The sequence below is a fragment of the Micromys minutus genome (assembly GCF_963924665.1).
Source record: "Micromys minutus genome assembly, chromosome: 2".
Taxonomy (NCBI): Eukaryota; Metazoa; Chordata; class Mammalia; order Rodentia; family Muridae; genus Micromys; species Micromys minutus.
Window position 1 is genome coordinate 13,575,667 of NC_137971.1, and position 21,962 is coordinate 13,597,628.

A 21,962-nucleotide genomic window follows, 5' to 3' on the forward strand; every position below is an offset into this window, starting at 1 on the left:
CCCGATCTCAACATATACAGAACTGAGTGGAGCATCTAGCTGGTGCTACTAAGAAGGTTGACCCCCACCTAGTGGAGACTTGAGGCACTGCCTCAAGGCTGGAGAGGTCTGTGCTCCAGGCAAGAACGCCCTGGGGGTTGAACCGCTGGTGTCCCAGGTACAGCGGCTGAGCAGGAAGCAGTCTCACAGATATCCAGTTCAGGAAGGCAGGAGCCTTGGAGAACCCACTGGGCCCATATACAGAGGAGGCTATGGTGGGAAGCAGCCTCCTGGTGAGCCTTTAAAAGATGTGGTTTGGCATGTTTACCATGGACATGTGGTGACTGTCAGAGGCATGATTTTGAAGCTACATGGTGAAACACTTAGCAAATGTAGGGCTCTTGTCAGCGTTGGGATTGGCAATTGTGACACCCGAGAGGGATGCTTCCCGTCTCCCCGCCTTTGAAAAAGCAGTGTTTATTGGGGATGGGAAGGGTGGTTCAATAGTGACTTCCATCGTTTCTGCCCCCCCCCCCCCCCCCCCGTCTAGGGTCCAGAGCCTGAGGGAGGCAGATAGAACCCAGTCTAACCCTGGAAACTGAGGCACAGGGAAGGCTGGATATTGCTTGTCCAGGCAAAGCCAGGCCTGAAAACTAGGTATCACCCCAGTGCTGGACTAGACTTTGGGGTGGATCAGAGTTCCAGGAAACCTTTTGCACTTGGACACACTCAGAAATGTAGCACACAGTTGGTAGGCCACTGGAAGCCCCTAAGCTGGCATGGGGAGGCTCTTCCCCAAGTTTCCCCAGCAACAAAGGCTCTTGGCTGCGAGCCCCTGGCCTGCCTTTTGAGCCCACTGTGTGGAATGTGGCAGCCGCCTGCCCCTTTGTGGAGCTGCCTCATTAAGTCCGCCTCTTGGTGACACACTGAAGACATGTAGACTTGGCATTCATACATTCTCTTCTGTTCCCTGGGATCCAGGAGCCCCCAAGAGGCCTGTCAGCCTCACAGCAGAGGGGATTCCTGGGAAATATGAAAGCAGTAGGGGAAGCCATATCCCAGGGGTCTAGGGACCCCAACTCTGCAACCTAGCAGCCCTCTGGTCTTGCCAGAGAGCTTTACCCACAGAGCCAGACCCTCTTCCCGTCTGGGAGATGTTCTATCACTTGAGCCTGGCTACTTTCCCACATCCCTCCCAGGTCCACCCTCTCTAGCAGCCTAACCTCCTCATCCTCCCTCAGTGCCCACCTTTGTCTCCCCCCCATCCCAGTCCCAGATGGTGTTATCAGTTTGCCTATGGATCTTGGTTCCCCTAAAAAGCCTCCATCACAATAACTATGAGGCCAGTGCAGAGTGATGAGCAATGCAGATGGAGGGAGAGGAAAACTGTGCTGAGGTGGGCCTAGCAGCTAACTCCGTTCTTGATTGTACTCAGAAATATGGGTGAGGGATTATTTACTGGAGCAGAAATGACTCACAGACAGATTGATCACCAAAGCCCACCCCAGCATGGATGACAGCTCAGAAAAACTAGGAATCTGTAGCACTGCACACACCCTGCAGACCTTCAACAGGTTGGACAGTGTTCTTTCCAGGTGGCCCAGTTAGCTAACCCTCTTCCAGACAATTCTCCTGGCCTCTTTCCAGGTTGCTTGTCCAACCTCTGCTTCCTGTTTACAATTTGGCTTGACCAAGCATGGCTCTCTTTACTGTTTACTCTTGGTGATGGAGGGAGAAACCTAGTGAATCTGGTCGGTTTCAGGAACTTCCTGAAGTTATTTGAGTTGCTTACTTTCAGTCTTAAAGAACCTTTGCAGAATGGAACTTTTTTAAAGAAATATTTATTTAATGTATATGAATATACTGTAGTTGTCTTTGGACAGACCAGAAGAAGAGACCAGATCCCATTACAGATGGTTGTGGTTGCTGGGAATTAAACTCAGGACCTCTTTACCCTGAGCCATCTCTCTGGCCCAGAATGGAGTATTTTAATCTAGGAGAAAACTATTTAATAGGTGCTGTAGGGGAAGATCTGAGGTCAGTAAAGAAATCCCTAGCCATTGTGTTCCCTCCTTTAAGGTAGAGTCTTAAAATTCTCCAGGCTTTTTTGTTTGGTTTTGTTTTGTTTGTTTTGGCACTGTGAATCGAACCATGGAAGGAGCCGTTGGATCATGTGTATCATGGTGTGTGTGTGTGTGTGTGTTTAACTTATTTTTGTTGTTGTGATTGTGAGACAGTTCTTAATTTTGTAACCTAAACTGGCCTTCAGCTTATAGTAATCCTCCTGTCTCAGCTTCCCAAGTTTGTGATTAGGGATGTTTGTCATGACATACCCAATTCTGTCATAGATTTTTGAGATTGCAGTCACATGTGGGGGTGCTTAGTGGCCATCATAGGCAGTAGTCACTTTTTTGGACAGTCTGATAAAGATCACCATCATCTTACTAGAGAAATCTCCTGGGCAACTCCAGTTAAAGTAACTCTAGGTATTGGAGGCCGAAGCGGAATATATGTGTCCCTGGAGGTCAAAAGCTTGAGAGGGCTTTCTGGAAGAGAAGCCTTTGTGAGGCTGAGCCCTCATGGTTTGACACACCTGAGAGGGTTTGTAGGCATAAAAGGCCCTTAGTCAGCAGTCTTGCTCCCTCGTTACTAGCTGTGCAACACCAGGAGAGTAACCTGGCCTCTCTGAGCCGCAGCAGTAAAATTAGACTCAAGCATGGGGCCTGGCATCTCTGCATGGTTCGTGCTTGTGTCTTTGTGTTGCAGTTAGTGTCTAAGACCTCCTGACAGACGACTATGTGACCTCCAGGGTCCTGGCCCTGACAGAGCAGCACAGGTGGCCCAAGTACCTGGGAGACGCTTGGGGACTGCCTACCTCCCACCTTTCACATGCAGGCTGAGGCACTGGATCAGGTCAGGGCTGGGAGGTTAGGAGCCCAAAACCAAGGATTCTTCATGGGCACTCTCATGGCGGTGGGTCTGTCTGTCTGTCCTACGTACCACACAGACCACACAGTTCAGGCACACACTGTAGAGAGATGAACCCTCTGCCCAGCTACTCTGTCACCTAAACAGAGAAACCAGGCTGGGCTGAGACCCAGGCACACTGTCTATATCTCTTCCAGCCCCAGCTCCAGCCCCTGCCCCTTTCTCTCCCCTGTTCCTCCCCCTGTCCCTCCCCCTGTCCCTCCCCCTGCATTCATTCATCCCTCCACCCCAACTCTCCCCTGCCCCTGCTCTAACTTTCTAAACGTTCTTGCTCTTGGGCTTTCACCCCAGTACCTACCTCTTCTAAGCAGCCCTCCCTGACCACCCCAGGCCACTCAGACTCCCCTGCCCTGGGAATTCCTATACAATAGACTCTTGTCAGCGATTTTTGGTACCCAGTCATGAGCTGAGTTCTGTTCTCTTTCCTTGGATGTTTGTCTTCACTTATTAGCTGGATGGTGCAGACTTTAAGGCAGGGCAGTGTATGCTATGGGCCTGCCTCAGGCATGGGAATGAGTCTGTAAGAACCTCTCGGTTAAGATATGGGTAAAGAGTGGATGTCAGATGGAAAATGGATATGTGATTGGTAGAAGATGGAAGGTGGATGAATGGGTGGTTGGTGGGCGAAATGAATGGGGTGTTAATGGGTAGGAGGCAGAGAATGAAGCATGAATGGAAAATGGAGAAAAGCTGGGGGATGGCTGGATGTAGGATACATGATGGATTGATTGGGGAATAAGCAACTAGGACTGGAGAGATGGCTCAGCGGTTAAAAGGACTGGCTGCTCTTCCAGAGGTCCTGAGTTCAATTCCCAGCAACCACTTGGTGACTTACAGCATGGGATAAGCAACTGACTTTGAAAGAGCCAGAGAAAGCCTCCAAACATGGAAGGCTTTCTTTGACTTGCTCTATGGGGACTTCATAGTTGAACCCCACTGCTGTGTTTTGTTGCCGACACTCTCGGCATCCTTCAGAATCACCCATGGCTAAGAGGAGGGCCGGCAGAGCCAGCAGCAGGGAGTCAGGTGCTACTCCACAGCGGTGGGCCTGCCTCGTTTCCCTTTGCTAGAGCTTTGTTTTGTGGGGATTTTTTTTTTCCTGGCCCCAACTCTCCCACTGGGTGTGTCTCATTGGAAGGCCATAGGTGAGAATCAAGATCTGTCTGCTGTCATGCTCTAAGTTGGCATCCGTGTGATGGGTCCAGTATCTTACAGCTCCCTTCTCTTGAGCCAACAACCCCACTCCAGCTCCAACCCTTTTATGAACCAAGCTTTTGGTTGGAATCTTTCCCATGATACCACGCTAAGAGCTTTACACATTGCCCAAGTTAACCCCAACTTTTAAAGCAAGAATTGTTTTGGCCCCTCTCTAACAGAAGGTTCAAAGAGCTCCAACATGGCAGGTAGCTAGACCAGGCTTTGAGCCCACCCACTCTTCCTTCTCAGCCATTGCTCCGAGGCCCAGACATCATTATGGAGACATCCCTGAGCTCCAGGTAAATCCAGGGCCTATGCGCTCCAGATGGTGGGTCAAGTTGGAGGAGGCAGACAGTGTTTTGACTTCTCTCTGTGGACAGAACAGTGGGGACTCTGGGATTCTCAGGAGATGAGCAAAATCCCTCCCTCTCCCCCCTTCTCCTTCCCCTTTTCCCCCTCCCCTCCCTCTCCGTGTGTGTGTGTGTGTGTGTGTGTGTGTGTGTGTGTGTGTGTGTGTGTGTGTAGGGGTATCTTCTGAAGTCTATAATGGTCATAGGATACAGGCTTTCTAGGACACAGACTGGAGGACCCAAGACCCTTTCCTTAGCCCCAGGAATTCAGCGTTTTCACCCAGAGCAGGAATCTGGCCTCTCTAGACTCTCCTCATGGTCACAATGGGGCCCATTCTTAGAACCCTGTAAAACGAAAGCCCTTCAGAGAAAGGCCAGATTCTTGTTGGACACAGAGCCTTTAGTGCTGCAGTTTAGACTGGGGTACAAATGGGGGCATAGAATGGTATCCACGCTTCCTCTGTCTTGCCTGGCGGTCACTGCCTCTTGAGACCATGCTGTGCAGAGGCTTTCAAAGGCCAGAACATAGCTCCAGGCTATGGGGGGGCAGAGAGCTCCCGGAGCTCTGCAGACCTCAGCTGACCTGGGGCCCCCTTTGCTCGGATGCTCTCGCTCAGCTTCCAGAAGAACATGTTTCTTCTTTCTGTGTGGGTCTCATGCAGAGCCAGAGTCTCCCAAAAGCTTTGTTGGCTCCTCAGAGTAGCCTTCCTCTAGAGATAAGGAAATCGAAGCCCAGAAAACTGTCCCAGCCAACTAGGGAGCACATCTCATATCACAACCCAACACAGGGAGACAGGCAGACAGATGACTAAATCTGACATTTCACAAAACAACCTTGACCATAAACAATTCTGATGGTTTCTAGTCGGTTCTACATTTTAACGGTGCTTCGAAGCCGCTGCTTATCTCTGCTTCTCCAGTCTTCCCTCTCACTCCTGTCCTCTCCTTGGATTCAAAAGGCTCTGTCCTTGAGGGTGCCTCGATTTAGCCCCACCTGGAGTGTCACCACCCCGGTGACCCTTGGGATCAGCTGTCTGAGAATCTTAGCTTCCTCATTGTGCTGTGCGGCATTGGGACCCACCTGCAACCACAAACCTGTGATCCAGGCTCTTCCGTGCCTGCCTCCATAGATCCTAAGGTCCCACAACAGCAGCCTACTACGTGCTTATGGGTTGGTGACTAGTTCAGATCACCATGGTGACTGGTTCAGATCACCATGGTCTCTGCTGGACTAGATTAAGCCCTCAGCCAAGGTTCCATAAAATACAGTCTGCCCCAGTCCCCCTATTCTAAGGAGCCCCTGCGTCCCAACTCTCAAAGTCATCTCAAGTCAGCCATCTGGCAGCTAGAGTGCTTCTCCTGAGCAGTTCTGAGCAGCAACAGCAGACCTGTAGACGGGCACCCCAGGCCACACTGCCAAAGTCAGCCAGCAGACAGCAGGGCAAGGACAGTGAAAGGGAGTCTGAGCTCGGTGCCAGGATTCAGTGATGGGAGGGAGGGAGGGGAAGGAGGCTTCAGGCTGCTCTGCTTGCTCACCAAATTCAGCCTGCCAAGGACATAGCATCCTCCCTCACGGCCACCACCGGAGCTCCCTTCCCTGACTTTTCTCACTGGCCTCAACTACTCTTCCTGGCTCTCCCCTCTCTGGTAACCTTGATGGACAGGGCAACCACCTCTCTTTCCCAACAAGAGCCCATGGTGTGTCTTCTGTTTGCAGTCTGGTTCTTACTAGGTCCTGGTGCAGTCCCACTAGAGCATTGTGGGTCAGGACTGTCAGTCTAACCCTCTGGATCCTGGGCAAGCTACTACTTGCTCCCTTAAGACCTCAGTCTCTCCGTTCATAAAGTGGATTAACACCCAACTCCACTTGCCTCTCAGCACTGAAGACCGAGTGCTAGAGACCCCCAAGAGTGTGGTATAGGGATATGATAAGGCTGTGATATGATATTAAAAAAATCACCTTTACTTCACTCTGGGACCCCGGTCCACAGAATGGTGCTGCCCCTACTGGTTGGGTCCTTTTAGCTCAATGAGCTGAATCAAGATAATGTTTCTGAAGTCTGGCCGAGAGATCACTCACCGACGCGCCTGCATTGATGTAGCCGTCAGAGGAGTGAGGTGGAGAGCAGGCGGTTAACACACAAAGACAAATCCTTTCTCCATCCTACTACTCCGGCCTCTTCCTCTTCACGGGCTTGCCGGGGAGAGCACAGGCCTCACCCAGAGAAACGAGTAGGAAGGAGAAGCAGAAGCTACACTCTGGCCTGTTTATTACGTTTTAATGATGTGGTGGTGATGGAGGGGGGGAAGGGAGGGAGGGAGGGAGAGAGAGAGAGGGAGAGGAGGAGGGAGAGGGAGAGGGAATATGGATTTGTCTATAGCATATATATGAAGTCAGGACAACTTATGGGTGCCTGGAATCAAACTTGGCTCAAACTTGGTTCACCAGGCTTGGCAGCAAGCCCCTTTGCCTACTGAACCATCTCCCTGAGCCAAGCATCCCAAGTTTAAAAGAATCTTTGCCATCTGGAGAGCAGCTTAAAGGTATGCCCGGAGGCTGGCCTCCTGGGTGACTGAGTCTGTCAGGTTGACAGTTAATGCTATCACAAGGCCATTCCTTTCCCAGCACACTAGCTGCTTAAATTACTCCCCAGGGGAAGACATAGCCCAGTACACCCCGACCCTAAGGTTCGGGTGACAAGTCAAGGCGCCATTCCACCAGAGTACACCCTAGAGAGCCAGTGCTTTTATTGGGTTTCCTTACAAAGCATAGATTGGGGGTTACTTTCTGGAGTGTGGGTGCTCCCCTCAAAAAGCCACACCAGAAAGTTTTTATCCAGCCAGGACGATGGCTCTCCCAGAGCCACATAGATGGAGTTCCTTACCCTAGTCTTCCTGGGCCTGTATACTCAAGCCACTCCCCCAGGCCATGTGCACTTAGGGCAGACTTGCATACGCAGGAGATACGGAGCTGCTGGATACTCAGGAGAGGGTCACATGACCCTGCCCACCCTTGGATGAGGGATGTAAACAGTCGAAGCTTAACTCCCAAAGATGGCTGTTGTTTGGTTGGCTTCCGTGACAGCACGTAACAGTCTCATACAGCACTGTATAGTATTTTCTCCTGGGTGCTGGCTCTGTGACTGTCCTCATCCTGTGGATGGAGAAGGGTTCAGGGTCATCAGCACAGCAAACAGCCAGACTTGGAACAAGAGGTCTTAGCCTCATTGCATCTTCCCAGGAAGGGCCCAGAGATAAGCAGTGTGTCTTCTGCAGACACAGATGAGAGCTGCAGGGGGGATCTTGGCCTTTTCTCTTGCGGTCCAACCTGTGGACCACAGGGAACCACCAGTCCCAGTTTGCCCAGTTTGACCCCCCCCCCAAATCCCATGTTCCAATTTTCTTAGCACAGTTGGTGCCTGTTGTCTTGATTAGTCACCCCTGACCAGCTCAAAGGCTGAATGCCCTGATGGAGCCTGAAAGTCCTTTCCAATTACATTAGCTTCTGGCATCAGGAAAGGGAGATGCTGCCCTCCCTCTGAGCCTTCCTGTGACTCCCTGGGACTTAGTGATTCAGCAGGAGGTCAGAGGTGGGCTGGGCTGTGACTTCCAGAGGGTGGAGCACAGGCAGGGTAGCAGCTGCTATTGACAACTTAAGGCTGCAGTCTTAAGTTGGTGACTTGGGACCTTGAGTCATTGGGGAACTGGACTCCAACAGAGGGTGCCCGCTGTCCCAGAACTGACTGAAGGGCAGTCAGGTGGCTGTGCCTGAGGTGGGAGAGCCCTGTCATTTCCTACCCCGCCTGGTATGTGAGGGACTGGGGAGTCCCAGATACCTAAGCTGCTTCTCAGAATATTCAGCAGCTAAAAATACAGACTGGCTTTGCTGAAAGGTGCCCAACCGGAAACATCCTAAAAACTGGAGATTTCCTACTAAGGCAGTGCCTTCCCTGGGCTGAGGGCCAGGCATCTTATAGGTCCCGCTAACTCCCACCCTACCAATTAGTTATGACCTGGCTGCCCCCACTGCCAAGACCCAGTCTCCTTTTCTACCCACCTGGTTGTCAGCCCCAGGGTGCTGCCTTCTGTTCAGGTGCCCACAGCTCTAGGAGGGTAGAGCTTGTATGTAGCCTCAGCCCAACCCAACCACACTCACTCATTGGCTGATTTGGGACAAGGACGTATCTATAATCCTTGCTCTTCTTACCTGAAAGAAAAAAAGCATAGTATCTACAGGGAGAGAAATCCAGGAACCCTGGGGAGACTCTGATCATAGGACAAGGCTAGAGGTTTTGTCTGCAAATTTGAACACAAATATTCCGGAGGGGTGGCTGGGTTGCTTATGCAACCCTGGCCCAGCCCCGGAGTCCTAAGGAAGCTTCTTGGAAGCACAGACAACCAAGTAGGGTTGGGTGGCTCCACCCCGAGTTTCTAGCCAGCTTTCTGGATGATTCTATTGAATGGTCAGCCCGAGATCCATCAATGTGGTGCCTGGCACAAAGCACCAAGCATGCGAGACTGCATGACTTACACCTCATTCCTCTGTTCCCCTGTCCCATGGGGACAGCGTGCCTGCCTCCCAACCCGGCTGCTGACCAGTTCAAAGATAATCTCAGGCAGGAGAAGGTAGCCGTTGAAGGGAGGAGGCCATTCCTGCTTGGCCACTGCAGCCTTGGGAAGGGCCAGTGGATGATGAAGTTCCAGAACTCAACAAGCCTTTTGGGAAAGTGGGGGCTCTGAATTGCCAGCTATTTCCTGCCCTTCCCCTTGGCCACCACTTAATAACCCTTTCCTTGCTGGGAATTCTCCCCACATTTGGACATCAAGGGGCCTCTGCCAAGCAATCTAGGGGCCTCTGCCAAGCAATCTAGGGGCCTCTGCCAAGCAATCTAGGGGCCTCTGCCAGTCTGTCTTCTGCTTCAGCAAGTGTCCTAGACGGGGTACCATTGCTGTGATGAAGCACCATGTATAAGTTGGGGTGGAAAGGGTTTATCTGGCTTACACTTCCATGTCACTGTTCATCATTGGAGAAAGTTGGGACAGGAACTCAAGCAGGGCAGGCACCTAAAGGCAGAAGCAGATGCAGAGGCCAGGGTGGGGTGCTGCTTACTGGTTTGTTTCTCATGGCTTGCTCAGCCTGCTTTCTTGTAGAACCCAGGACAACCAGCCCAGGAATGGCTCCACCCACAATGGGCTGGGTCTCTCCCCCTCCCCCATCAATCACGAATTAAGAATGTGCCCTACAGAGTGTTTTTTTTTTCTTAAGGATGCATTTTTTTCCCCTTTGAGGCTTCCTGTTTTCTGATGTCTCGTGTGTGTGTGTGTGTGTGTGTGTGTGTGTGTGTGTGTGTGTGTGTGTGTGTGTGTCAAGTTAACATAAAACCAGTCGCCACAGCAAGGGAAGAAGAATGAGACCCTCCCTCTTCTGAGTGATAGGAAACAAACTTGTGCCACCAAGTCACAGCCTGTGCCCTCCCTGATCTTTTAGGAGGTAACATAACCTCTGCGCCACAGGCTCTCCAGATTTGGTTCTTCCTGGGGACTTAAGAACCACAAGCCCTTCCTCACTCTGGGTGATGCTGGGCAGTGAATGAGCCTCGTCTGCAAAGTGGGGCTCTCAAACTGGGCAAGAAAGAGGGGAGGCACATGCCAGTCACCACAGCACCCAGGAGGCAGAGACAAGCAAAAGTTCAAGGCCAGCCTGGACTACAAAGTGAGACTTTGTCTCAATACCAAGCCCTGCCTGGGAGATGGAGTGCCGGAATCCCTGGGCAATTACTCTCCAGTGAAACCTCCTCCACGGAGCAGGTCCAGTTAGCTAATTTGCTTGTCCCAAAATGGGTAGCAAGTGGTATTTTCTTTGGTCCTCGGGGATCAGGAAGGCAATTCTTGTCTCCAAATAAGTCCCAGGCTGGCCCCTGTGCTGTTTTCTGGGCATTAACAGAATTCAGATGTTAAGAGTACACTAGACTGGGGGCAGGGAGGTCGAGGGAATAGAGGGCTCAGGGGTAACCTGCTTCGGAGTCTGCCGCTGCCCGATTCTGAGTCTAGGTCTGGGAGCCCCAGAGGGGCTGTATTCCGGGCGGAGGATGGGAGGGGCTATATGCCTAAGGTTACCAACAGTTATTTTAAGTGACATGATTTAAACCCAGCGCTCACTTTAGAAGCTCACTCCCCATTCCTACCGCTCTATGCTTCCCAGGTACCCCGGCATAGTGCTCCGCAGAGCAGAATGCCCAGGGTCAGCCTTAGCCCTGAAGAAAAAGAACTACAAATGCTAAATATTGTTCCCGCAGGCGATGTTTGCCCATCACTTGTGCCAGTCCCGAAAGATGGAGTGGTTTAAAGCAGCTAGCACGTCTTCGGGGGAGTCTTGCGCACATGGAGGGTCTGATTATGGGAGAGTGAACATAACGGGTTCCCGGGGTGAGAGTGGCCTCAGCACTGGTCAGAGTGTGGACAATCACCTACCCTCTGCTAGCCTCAGTTTCCCTATTTAGTAAGCGCACTTGAACCCCCTGTTATCTCTCTCGGGTCTGGGTTGGATTGTGGAAAGGCGAGCCTTTGGGGCAGGCTGGGGCGCGGTCCGGGTGCGGAGAGGCAGGGCGGGGCGAGGAGGCAGCTCGCGCCCGCGGGGAGGCCGGGCTGCCGGGCCGGCGGGCGGGTATCGCGGCGCGCAGTGCGTGCAGCTGCGGAGCGCGCCGCTCGCTCGGCCGCGGCATCACATGAGCAGAGGCACCGGGAGCGGCGCAGCCCGCCGGTGGGCGCCCCAACAACTGCAGCCCCGAGCCCCTGCCAGTCCTAACCATGTCTATCTGCTGTTGTTTCTTTTTCAGAGACTATGGCGGTTCCAAGAGGAAATCAGGTAAGGGAGTCCCGACGCTTTCCTCTCTCACCTCCCCGCTGCCTGCACGCATCCCTCTAATCCTGCGCAGGACTTTCGGGGGAGGGGGAAGCCTGGCCAGCTGGCACCGTGGTCCTGTATGCTGGGGGATGCATCCATTGCCCCTTCCCTGACCCTTGCCCTCCAAGTTCTCTGCTATTCACACCTTCATTCTCCTCCTTAGTCCCTCTGGCTCCTGGATGGGAGTGGGGGGTGCATGGGGGTAGGGGATGTCTCGGGAAGGGCCGAAGTCACCGCAGCATCTTCAGCCGGATCCTGCACCCCAGCTGCAGGAGCCACTGCTGGATACTGCTGTGGTGGAAGAGTTTGTGAATATGCAGGTTCTTGCGTGGGAAAGTGAGAGGGGACGGAGAAGGGGTCGCTCTTGAGAGACTTAGGTTTGTTGCACCATACCTCGGACCTGAACCCTCCCCCAGCTCTGAGCTTGCGCTCCAGGTTTTGTGTGTGTGTGTGTGGGGGGGTGGATCTTCTGCAGCCGCGTGGCTTGAAGAAATGTGGGGGGGTGTCCCCAGTCCCCAGTAGGTATAAGCCCTCCCCAAGAGCAAGAGCGAGGTTATTCTCTGACAGCGAGGCTGTCCCTAGTGGGTCAGAAGATTCTTTCTGGGTGCGGGAGGCTCACCCAAATGGCACATGCCTGGGTGTGGGCGGGGTGTAGTTACTTGGGGGAGGGTAATCTTTTAAAATTAGTGGGGTGAGTTCTGAGATGTAGGGCTGAGGCAGGCAAAGTGATCTATGGGGGCATGTGTGTTTTCTGTGTGGCGGGGCGTCATAGACAGTCTTCTGAATAGTCTGACTCTTAGGGATATGTCTAATAGCTCGAGTTCAAGGGCCCTATGTCTCAATGCCGGGGGTGGTCTATGGACCAAATAGAGGCTTGTGTGCTGCCCATGATGGGTGGGAATTGAGGTAATTGTATTCTGTGTCCTTGTAAATATAGGGTTGGATGTGCTGTGTATACAGATGCTCTCTCACCAGCTTATTGGGAGGAACAAAGTTGTGTCCTTGGGTGTGGGTCGTGTGGACATGGGTGGTCCTGCTAATAACTGGGCAGTGCCTGTATTTATATCTTTGTGTGCATAGGCTGAATGTCCCCTGTGTTGTGTTGGTCGAAGCCTGTTCAAGCATGTTTATATGCTTGGTTGTAGTGTAAGATGTGTGTGTATACATGTTTCACAGCTGTGCCAGGACATCTCAGCTATGCCCTGAAGCAGAAGGGCATCTCCTTTTGCCAAAAGGAGAGTGGAGAGCCTAAAAAGTTCTGTCATCAACACTACCAACCGAGAGAACTGGGCTGGAGGGGCAAAACGGAGGCTCTGGTAGCCACAGTTGTCTGAGGTTCAAATCTAGTGCCCTAGGCAATGGTGTATTCCAGCATTCTGCTTGGCTTCAGGAACTTTCTTCATTGATTGTGTTTAAAACAATAATGATAATACCTGCCTTATGTAATACTGACTAGCCCATAATATAGAATAGCATATAATAGAACTATAGCACCATGTAGTAACATATATAGTAATATATTATGTAATTATATATTATATTATGTAATTGCATATTATATATTGTATATGATATATATTATATAAACACTATAGCACTAATGGTTACCCATTTTCCTTGTGCTCTGCCTGTTTAAGGTGGACTCCTGCTCCTCCCCCATGCTGTACCCATGATGCCTCCTCAGTTTCATGGTCTTCCACCTCCATCCAAGAAAAAGACAGATGAGGAAATTTAATTTACATGAGTATTGCTTATGGTAATGGCCACTTAGTGTCATGGTTAAAGTGCCAGCCTGGAGCCAGGCAGCAAGCATTCAGAGCCAGGCTCTTCCCCCTGCGACTCTTGGGAGATGTTCTTCCTCTCAATACCTGTTCAGCCTTTTGTAAATGAGGGATATTTGCATCCACTCTGTGTCGGTGGAGTTTTCCTCTTTGGATGGCTATGTGCATGTGTGCTTAGGCAGGCCGTCTTGCCCAGATGTTTAGCCAGGCCTTCATTTGTATGTTTCTGTAAGATGTTGCTTCATGAAATTAACATTTAAGTCAGTGAACCCTGAATAAATTCAATTACCCTCTCTAAAGTGGGTGGGCCTTATCCAATCAATTGAAGCCCTTAGTAGAAAACACGCATGAACACACACACACACACACACACACACACACACACACTTTTCAACAAGTCATTGCTTGCCTTTGGACTTGACTGCAGCTTATTCCCAGGCTCCTGCCTGCTCCCCCCCATCAGACTGTGTGCCCACCATGTCTCCACCGTCACGTGAGCCAATTTCTAAAATAAATCCTTTCTTCTCTATGTGCACATCACATTGGCCCGTTTCCCTGGAGAACGCTGAGACACTCCTACATGGCAGTAGCGATGACTAGTTAGTGTCTGAGTGTGGCTAGATCGTCTTCTGCAGCAGCGAAGGCATTCCTGAAGCACTCGCTCCTGTTACTCAGTGAGCACACGGTGCCCAGAACTTCCCATGTGTTTCTTCATGTTCCGCTCCGCCTCAGGGCAAGGAGAAAGCGCTGACAGCTCTGAGCATGCGCAGAATCAGAGTCCAGGTTTAGGGCACTCCCACTTCCCGGTGAAGCTGCCCAGGGTCGCTCACACTGGGGAAGTGGATGCTCTTTCTTGTCTGCTTCCCGGCCTAGTTCCAAAGCTTGGCATCTTGGCAGAAGATCCTCGCTGATGACAGAACCGAGGACACTTTTCTAGAAGTACTCTAGGCTCCAGGATTCCTCTGTCTTATGCTCAGGCGAGCAGGTACATGACAGTGTGCCCCGCCGGAGCTTAGAACTTCCGAAGCAGGGCTTGAGTCAGAGTGCTTTATTTGGCATGCATGAACCGTTAGGTTTAATCCCCAGAACCCAGCCTGGCCACTCAGGAACTCTGGGCAGAAGGATCAAGAAGTTCAAGGCATCCTTGGCCATATAACTTCCAGCTTTGGTTACATGAGACTCTGAACTAGATCTCGAAGTCCGAGAATGAGTGTCAATGGGGTGGGAAGTTGGGATGTTGCACGCCCAGCGCCTAATCATCCTGATTCATGTTTAGCTCCATCCATAGCTGTTTATTCCCCCCCCCCCCCAGTATACAACCTGACCTTTCTGTGACCATTAGATACATCATTTGGGATATATGAACAGAATCGTAGTTTCCACCAACCTAAGTGCTAAGAATACTGTCAGGTACTTTCCAAAGCCTATGGCAGAGCCTGCCCCCTCCCACCCACCATGCAACTGCTGCCTGACTCCCTGCTGTACCCTAAAGTATATTGAGAGTCTATCACTTTATGGCTTTCTTTGCTCCTGTTTCTATAAACAAAATTGCTGCCTCTTTGGAGCATGTTTTTCGGGGGGAGGGGGATGTGAATCTTTGTTCTTAGGCTGTGGTTACTCACATTGGGCTCTGGAATAAAACAACTTCTTTGTTCCTTTGAGGGGGAGCTGCTTCTGTAATTGATGAGACCATCCCCCCACCCCCCCCAAAACAAATCAGAAGCAAGGCTTCCACAGAGCAGAGGAAGAACAGTGTCACATGGCATACATACACCTGGTGGAGGGGGTATGGCTGGTGACATTTGACAGAAGGGGGGGTGTGGCCTGAACTTTTCAGCAACTTTTTTTCTTTCTAAATCTTTCTTTGCCAGGACTTGGTACCATCTGCCAAATGGCTTGAAGCCATCTTTGGGCCTCCCTTCCTTCTGCCTATCAGTTGGACCCCCTGACCCACTCCTGCGTGTGCCCGCTATTGTGTTAGTCAGAAGCCTTCCCTCTGAGGGAATCCCTCAGCTTCCCAGGAAGCCCCCAGGGTTTAAACCTTCACTACTGTTGCTGCCATTCCCCACAGCACCACTAGAGGGCACTCTTAGAGTACATTCCAAACCTGCTGAAATTTCCCCCAGGAGACTTCACACCGCAAAGAACTCCTCTTTTTTCTGGCTTTAGAGCCCTGCATAACTGACCCCTGCAGCCTTTCTGATCCAGGCTCTATCCCCTACACACATTCCCACCAGGTCGAGCCTGCATGGTCATTGTCTGCTCCTCAGACGTCGGGTTCATTCCTTTGACGGCCTTTGTACTTGATGTTCCGTCGACCGGGAATATTCTTCCTCCTCCTTGCTGGCTCTCTCTGTGTTGTTTACAGACTCAGAGGAGCCGCTCCAACCTTACCCTCCCCCAAAAAAGCTCCTTCCCAGTCGCTGACCCTCTAGTTAGTTGCCGTGTACATGTTTTTGCTTTACTGCCGTTCAGCCAACACCTTGAAACCTGGATCACACTGTGAGAGTGCAAAGGTGGCTTCTCATCGGGCTTGGAAGTCACTTATCCGACCTTACTGAACTCCAGCTGTATTCAGGCACCGTACACAGGTTGGCGTTACAGAAATATGCCCACCGTTTGGAAGTTCGCAGTGACGAGCTGCTCTATGAAAGGATCTGTGTGACGGAGGAGAGTGGGTGGGGTAACATGGCTGGTTGACCAAGGGCACACCAGCGGGGTGGGGATCTGAGGTGAGGCAGGATGTAGCTGAGGGGAGGGGGACAGAGGGACACCAAGGAGATGTGTTGGGACAGTGATGTGATTTGGATCGGTTTTCTGGCTGGTGACTGGAGCTCCGTGGAGGGGAAGGAGTTGAGACGGGTGGACCCCGGTGGCGACCTGGGTGGATTTGATGGTTCAGTCTGGGCTTTAAGAAAGTCTGGGAGCCGGAAGGTGTCTGTCAAGCTGACTGAGATATAACATTCTGAATAAAAAGCTGCTTATCCTGGGAAGGGTTTGTGCGGCTTATATGTGGCTTACATGCGGCTTACACACTCACAGTCTGGTTCTTGTCAGAGCAGGAACTCCAGGCAGGAACTGGAGCACCAGCTATGGAGGAATGTTGTTTGCTAGCTTGCTCTATGTGGCTCTCCCGGCTGTGGTTTATACCTGCTCAGGGGTGACACTATACGAGTCAACTATTAATCAGCCAAAAAAAAAAAAAAAAAAAAAGCCCCACGGGCCAGTCTGATAAAGGCATCTTCTCAGTTAAGGTTACTTCTTCCGTAAGATTTAGGTTTGTTTTTTTTTTTTTTTGTTTTTTTTTTTTTTTAACATTTATGTATTTTATATATGTGAGTACACTGTTATTCTCTTCAGACACACCAGTAGAGGGCATCAGATCCCATTACAGATGGTTGTGAGCCACCTCGTGGTTGCTGGGAATTGAACTCAGGACCTCTGGAAGAGCAGTCAGTGCTCTTAACCACTGAGCCATCTCTCCAGCCCGAGTCAGTTTTAAGTTGACAAAGCACAGCACACTTGAGTCTCCTGTCTCAAGTCCTTGGTTTTTTTTTTTTTTTTTTTTTTTTTTTTTTTTTTTTTCAGTCATGTGATCTTGGACAGGGTCCTTCACCTGGAGCTCACTGTTCAGCTGGAGAAACGGAAGCAGACAAATTGTAAGAGGTTCAAGACCAGCCTGAACCTCATAGGGAGACCAGGGTATGAGGGCTGTTGTAAGGAGCTGGTTTACACACCAGCAGGGCTGTCTAGCCCAGCCTGAACCCGTAGGATAGGCCTGAAGAAACCAGATTGGACCCGGAGACAGCCTGGAACTGCTGTCTACACATGCGGGTCTTCAGGGAGCCCCGGTCTGTCCTGACGCTTTGCAGCCTCACAGCTTCTCGGCTCTGGTGTCCCTCGCCACCGCCCCAGTGCTGCACAATTCCACTTAACTTCCACTAAGGACGGGCTTTAGCCACCACCACGAAAATGCCTCCTGAAAACGGCTGCATGCGTGGGAGCTGGGTGGCCTCTCCCGCGGGTCGGCTGAGCCTCACGCCTGTTTAAGTACCGATTGCAGATGCGCTCTCGTGGGCAACTGTGAGAACCGGAAGTAGCTGTGGTTGCTGCCCATGGTGGAGTTTTGAGAGTTGCCACTAGGGGGCACAGTGCCTACAGAGCCTCTAGAATCGTGGCTTTCAAGAGTGCCACTTGCCAGGCAGAGGGGGCCTGGTGCTCCTTCCCACCCAGAGCTCCGGTTTAAATGCTAACGGGGTTGCTCAAGAGTGTTGCAAGATTGTTCTCTTGGGCAAGTGTTGATGATGTTTCTGATGAAGTCCTGTTTATTCTTAGGAAAGCTGTGAGCTCAGCCTGCCTTCCATCTCCGAGATCATTAACTGGACTTATTGGGCCCAACTAATGAGATCAGTCAGTGCTGATGTGGTTATGTTGTTGTTGGAGTTGGGAGATCAGGGTTTGGCATCTGACGCTCTAGGTAGAGAGCAAACCTCAGCCTGGCCTTTCGTCGGCTTTGCTATTGGCAAATTTTTGTTTCCTTAGCGTTTATTGTTTATCATAGGCTCTGAGGAGGGGAGGAGTTGACCTAACCTTTAACCCAAGGGTAAAAAGATTCAGAGTATTTACTCCTGCTTTTTGAGCCCGGTGTAGGCTCCTCCCCAGGCCAGGATGGGCGCCGAGGAAAGGCCACGTGTTGGGGGTGATCGTTGGAGCTGTAGTTGCAGGTGATTGTGAGCTGCCCGGCGTGGGTGCTGAGAACTGAACCCAGGCCCTCTGCAAGAGCAGCAAGAGTCTTAACCTGAGCCAGTTCTCAAGCCCTCTGGCCTCTTGAGTAAATAAAACAGGGCAGCCCCGTGTCTCTAGGCCTGGCTATGAGGTTGGGTGGGTTTGTTGCTTTGTTGTTTGTTGTTTTCAGTTTATTTTTAATTATTCTTTAAATTTTTTATGTTCTTAGTTTTTAATATTTTTGTTTTTAAAATTTTTATAAAATTAGAAACTTTAATTTTATAAACTATTATAAAACACTTGAAAGTAGATAAAGACATCACACGCTGGAAATATTTATTTCTGTATATAGGGCCATGAGTGACATTTATAGAGGTCAGAGGACAACATGTCAGGGTTGGTTCTCTGGGACCGAGCCCAGGTCATCAGACTTGGTGGCAAGTGCCCACCCAGCCGTCCGCCTAGCCCCTCGCTTTGCATTTTTGAGATAGTCTCACTCTGTAACCAAGGCTGACCTTGAACTCATTTCTGACTCGGCCACTCCAGTGCAGGATTAGAGGCATGAGCCAACATGCCTGGCTCAATTTAGTTTTTATTTATCTTTAAGTGTATTTATTTATGCTTTAAAATTGGTATATCTGTCGGTGTTCTGCCTACGTGTATGCCTGATGCCTGGAGAGGCCGGAAGGAGACGTTACAGCTGCTGAACTAGAGCATGGCTGTGTGCCACAGTGTGGTTGCTGGGAACTGGACCCAGGTTCTCTCTAAAAGAGCAGCAAGTGCTCTTAACTACCGAGTCCATTCGAATAAAGTCTATTTTTTTTCTAATAGTAAGACTTGGCCATAAGTACAAACTACTATAGAAAGCTGTCTATCTAGAGAAGCTAGGCTAGTTTTTTTTTTTTTTTTTTTTCTAGACAGGGTTTTTCTATGTAGCCCTGGCTGTCCTAGAACTCACTTAGTAGACCAGGCTGGCCTTGAACTCAGAGATCCACCTGCCTCTCTGCCTCCTAAGTGCTGGAATTAAAGGCGTGTGCCACCATCACCCAGCCTACTTTTCAAAAAAATATTTTTTTATGTTTATTTACATGCACATGAAGGTCAGAGCATAATTTATGGAAGTTGGTTTTCTGCTCCACTGTGGTTCTCAGGAATGGAACTTCAGTTGGCAGTCTTGGTGGCAAGCACCTTCACCTGCTGATCCATCTTGTGGGGGGGGGCATTCTTCTTTTATAGATGAGGTAACTCTCTCAAGCATTCATTGGCTTCCCTCCCGAGGAGTGCCCAGCTCAGCTGACAGGGAAGGATGCTGTCAGAGATTTGTGTAGGCAGACCAGCAAGAGTAGATTTGTCACCCACCAAGCGGAGCTGGGGAGGCTAGAGAAAGGCCCTCAGGGTGTGAGCTGGGTGCCCTGCTAGAAGTGACAGGCATGACTGAGGATGTGGTGGCTGAGATGGATAGGAAGTGAGGAGGGAGAGGAATGAGTCCTCTGTGGCAGGTGAGAAGACAGGGTTGGGGGAGGGAGCGTGAGAGAGACAGGGCGGAGAGGAAGCTTTGAAGGATGTAGGCTTCCCACTACCAAAGCAGTTTCCAGGTCCTCGTCCACATAAACCTCTCACTCACAGTGGAAGACACAAGCTGTTTTGTGAGCATGACCAAAGTCCTCCTGGTGCCCTTCTTTGGCCTGTCCCCTGTGAGCATGTCTTGTTGAGGCAGAGTCAGCTTCTGGCGCAGCTCCTCCAGGGTTGCGTTTTTATAAACAGTGTGACTCTTGATGGCACCGGCTTCTCAGCCTCACCCCAGAAATACAAAGCCATCTAATTGGAACTGTCAGTGATCGATTGAGTTTCCCCGGCCAGCCGGCGCGTGCACTCGTGACAGTAATAAAGTACCAGTGTTGCCCACACGCCCTGTGGGTGCGTGACATAACTCCTAGCCAAGGCAGCACCCCACTCAGTGCTCAGCTGGCCCACACCCATGATGCCGAGCTGGAGGGAGGAATCCTCCCAGATCCTGGGATCTCAGGAGAGAAGTGGGGGTGCCCCTGAGGCCTAGAGGCCTGCTTGTTTAGCAGCCTCTGAGTTCGTTACCTACCTTCTCCTACTAGTCTCATGATAGGGGCTGGGCTTGAACTCCTGCTCCTTCCACCTCCACTTCCTGTGTGCTGAGATCATAGACCTGAGCCTGAACTATACTGCCTGAGAATGCTTAAAGCAGACCAGGCTTTCATTCGACCTTGATACACAACGAAGGTAACAGGAAGACTGTCCCTGATTGCTTATGTGCCTGGACCAGCTCCTTGAAGATGCTTGCAGAGAACAGGGCTGTAAACCCATCACCTCTTGAAACTAGCCTATCGTTGGGGTCTTGGAGATCAGTCCCCTAAGAGTCCCCATCTGGCCTCATCAGGAGACAGTGGTAAGACTCTGCCATAAGGCTGTGGTCCTGGAGAAGGAGACACCCAAGTTGTGGTCCGCCAAAGAAATGCTTCCCACCATGGACCTCGGCCAGAAAGCAAGTTGTTGCTCACTTCAGATTTCTGGTTTATGGGCATGTGACGTGGGGGCAACATTTCCAGTAACCATGAAGCCAACGGAAAAAACACAACCTTGAGGGAAACGCGCCTTGCTTATTGTATCTGCACCTTTTTCTGATCTAAAGTTACTCAGTTTGGAGGCAGAAATGGGCCGTGTGGAACCAGGTTGGCGCCGAGCCTTTTTATAATTGGTCAGTTTCGAAATGTTGAAGGCAAGGAGTTTTTCCAAAGTTTCAGGAAATTTAGAAGTTTGCAGGAAAAGCGTGCCTTTCCCTGACGCTTTTCTTTGCCCCCTTGGATCGTCTTGTCACCATGTGATCCAAGCAGCTGGCATAAGGAAGGACCGAGTTAACATTAGGACAAGAGTCTTGCATTAAGATGCCGGGGGCGTGTCAGAATCCCTTCATGGTCCCCGGAGGAACATTGGTTCCCCGTCTTCCCTTTCTTGGCTTTGCTTTTGATCGTATGTGTAGAACCACGGGAGGCATGTCTGTGGTCCGGGGCAGCTTTTCCTTCCTCTCTGGGGTCTCTGTTGCTCACCCCAGATCTCTGAGAGCTCCCTGATTATTAAACAGGGTCTAAGAGAGTATGTAACCCTTCCTGCATGAGGGTTAAAGCCCTTGTATAGCAGAGATGACAAGCCAGTGACACAGGACAATCTAACACTGCCTTTGTCTAAGGCCTCATGAAGAATTTGCACAAATATGGTTCTGCCAGGGACAGATGTACATGGTTGTCCCCGCCCCCTGCTCCACCCCACCAATCTAGTGACTTCATTATTTACATTTGATCCCTGGGTTCTGATTTTGGAGCCCATCCTCATACTCCTGTGACTTGGGCCACCTTTGTTTAAGGCCAGTGTCCCCATGCACAGCAGTGGTATTCTGGGAGGAAAAAGACACAGAAGATTTTTGCCAAGGAAGCGCTGGTTCTGAACCTTCCCTCCATGGCCTCTTGGCCCCTGGCCTTGGCTGTTTTATGGGTTTCACGCATGGTTCCAGCCCCAGGGATAGCATGATGAACTTGAGGAGGTCTTTGTCCAGGACCCCCAGTTGGATGAGAGCAAAAGTCAATAAACACAACAGCTCAAATACCACAGATGGGTGGGACGTAGCAATCCAGGCACCAGACCTGCCAGGAAGGCGCTAGCCATCCTGCAGTTAATTTACTAAGGGTTTTCTTTCTTTCTTTTTTTAAAATTCATTTATTTTTGCAGTGCTAGGGTGTGTCTCTTTTCTATTGCTGTGAGACAAACACCTATGGGAAACACCTATAAGTCAACTTATAGCAGAAAGAGTTTAATTGGGCTTATGGTTCTGGTTCCATGGGGTTAGAGTCCTTGAAGGTGGACCGTAGGCATGGTGACAGGCAGCTGGAGCCACCAGCGGAGAACTCACATCTTGATCCATATGCAGGGAACAGAGAGCACATTGGTGATCATGGTAGTCTTTGAGACCTGAGCCTGTCCCCACCTACGTCTCCTCCAACATCCCCCACCAAC

General features: G+C 50.8%; 1 protein-coding gene across 2 annotated transcripts in view; it reads left to right on the plus strand.

Annotated features, from left to right (window-relative positions):
- Positions 1-21,962, plus strand: part of SH3PXD2A (SH3 and PX domains 2A) — a 193,263-nt gene that overhangs the window by 104,618 nt on the left and 66,683 nt on the right. For both annotated transcript variants that reach the window (XM_080912611.1, XM_080912612.1), the window contains exon 6: positions 11,351-11,379. In XM_080912611.1, the coding sequence (XP_080768737.1) occupies positions 11,351-11,379 (29 nt within the window). The remainder of the gene's footprint in view (positions 1-11,350; positions 11,380-21,962) is intronic.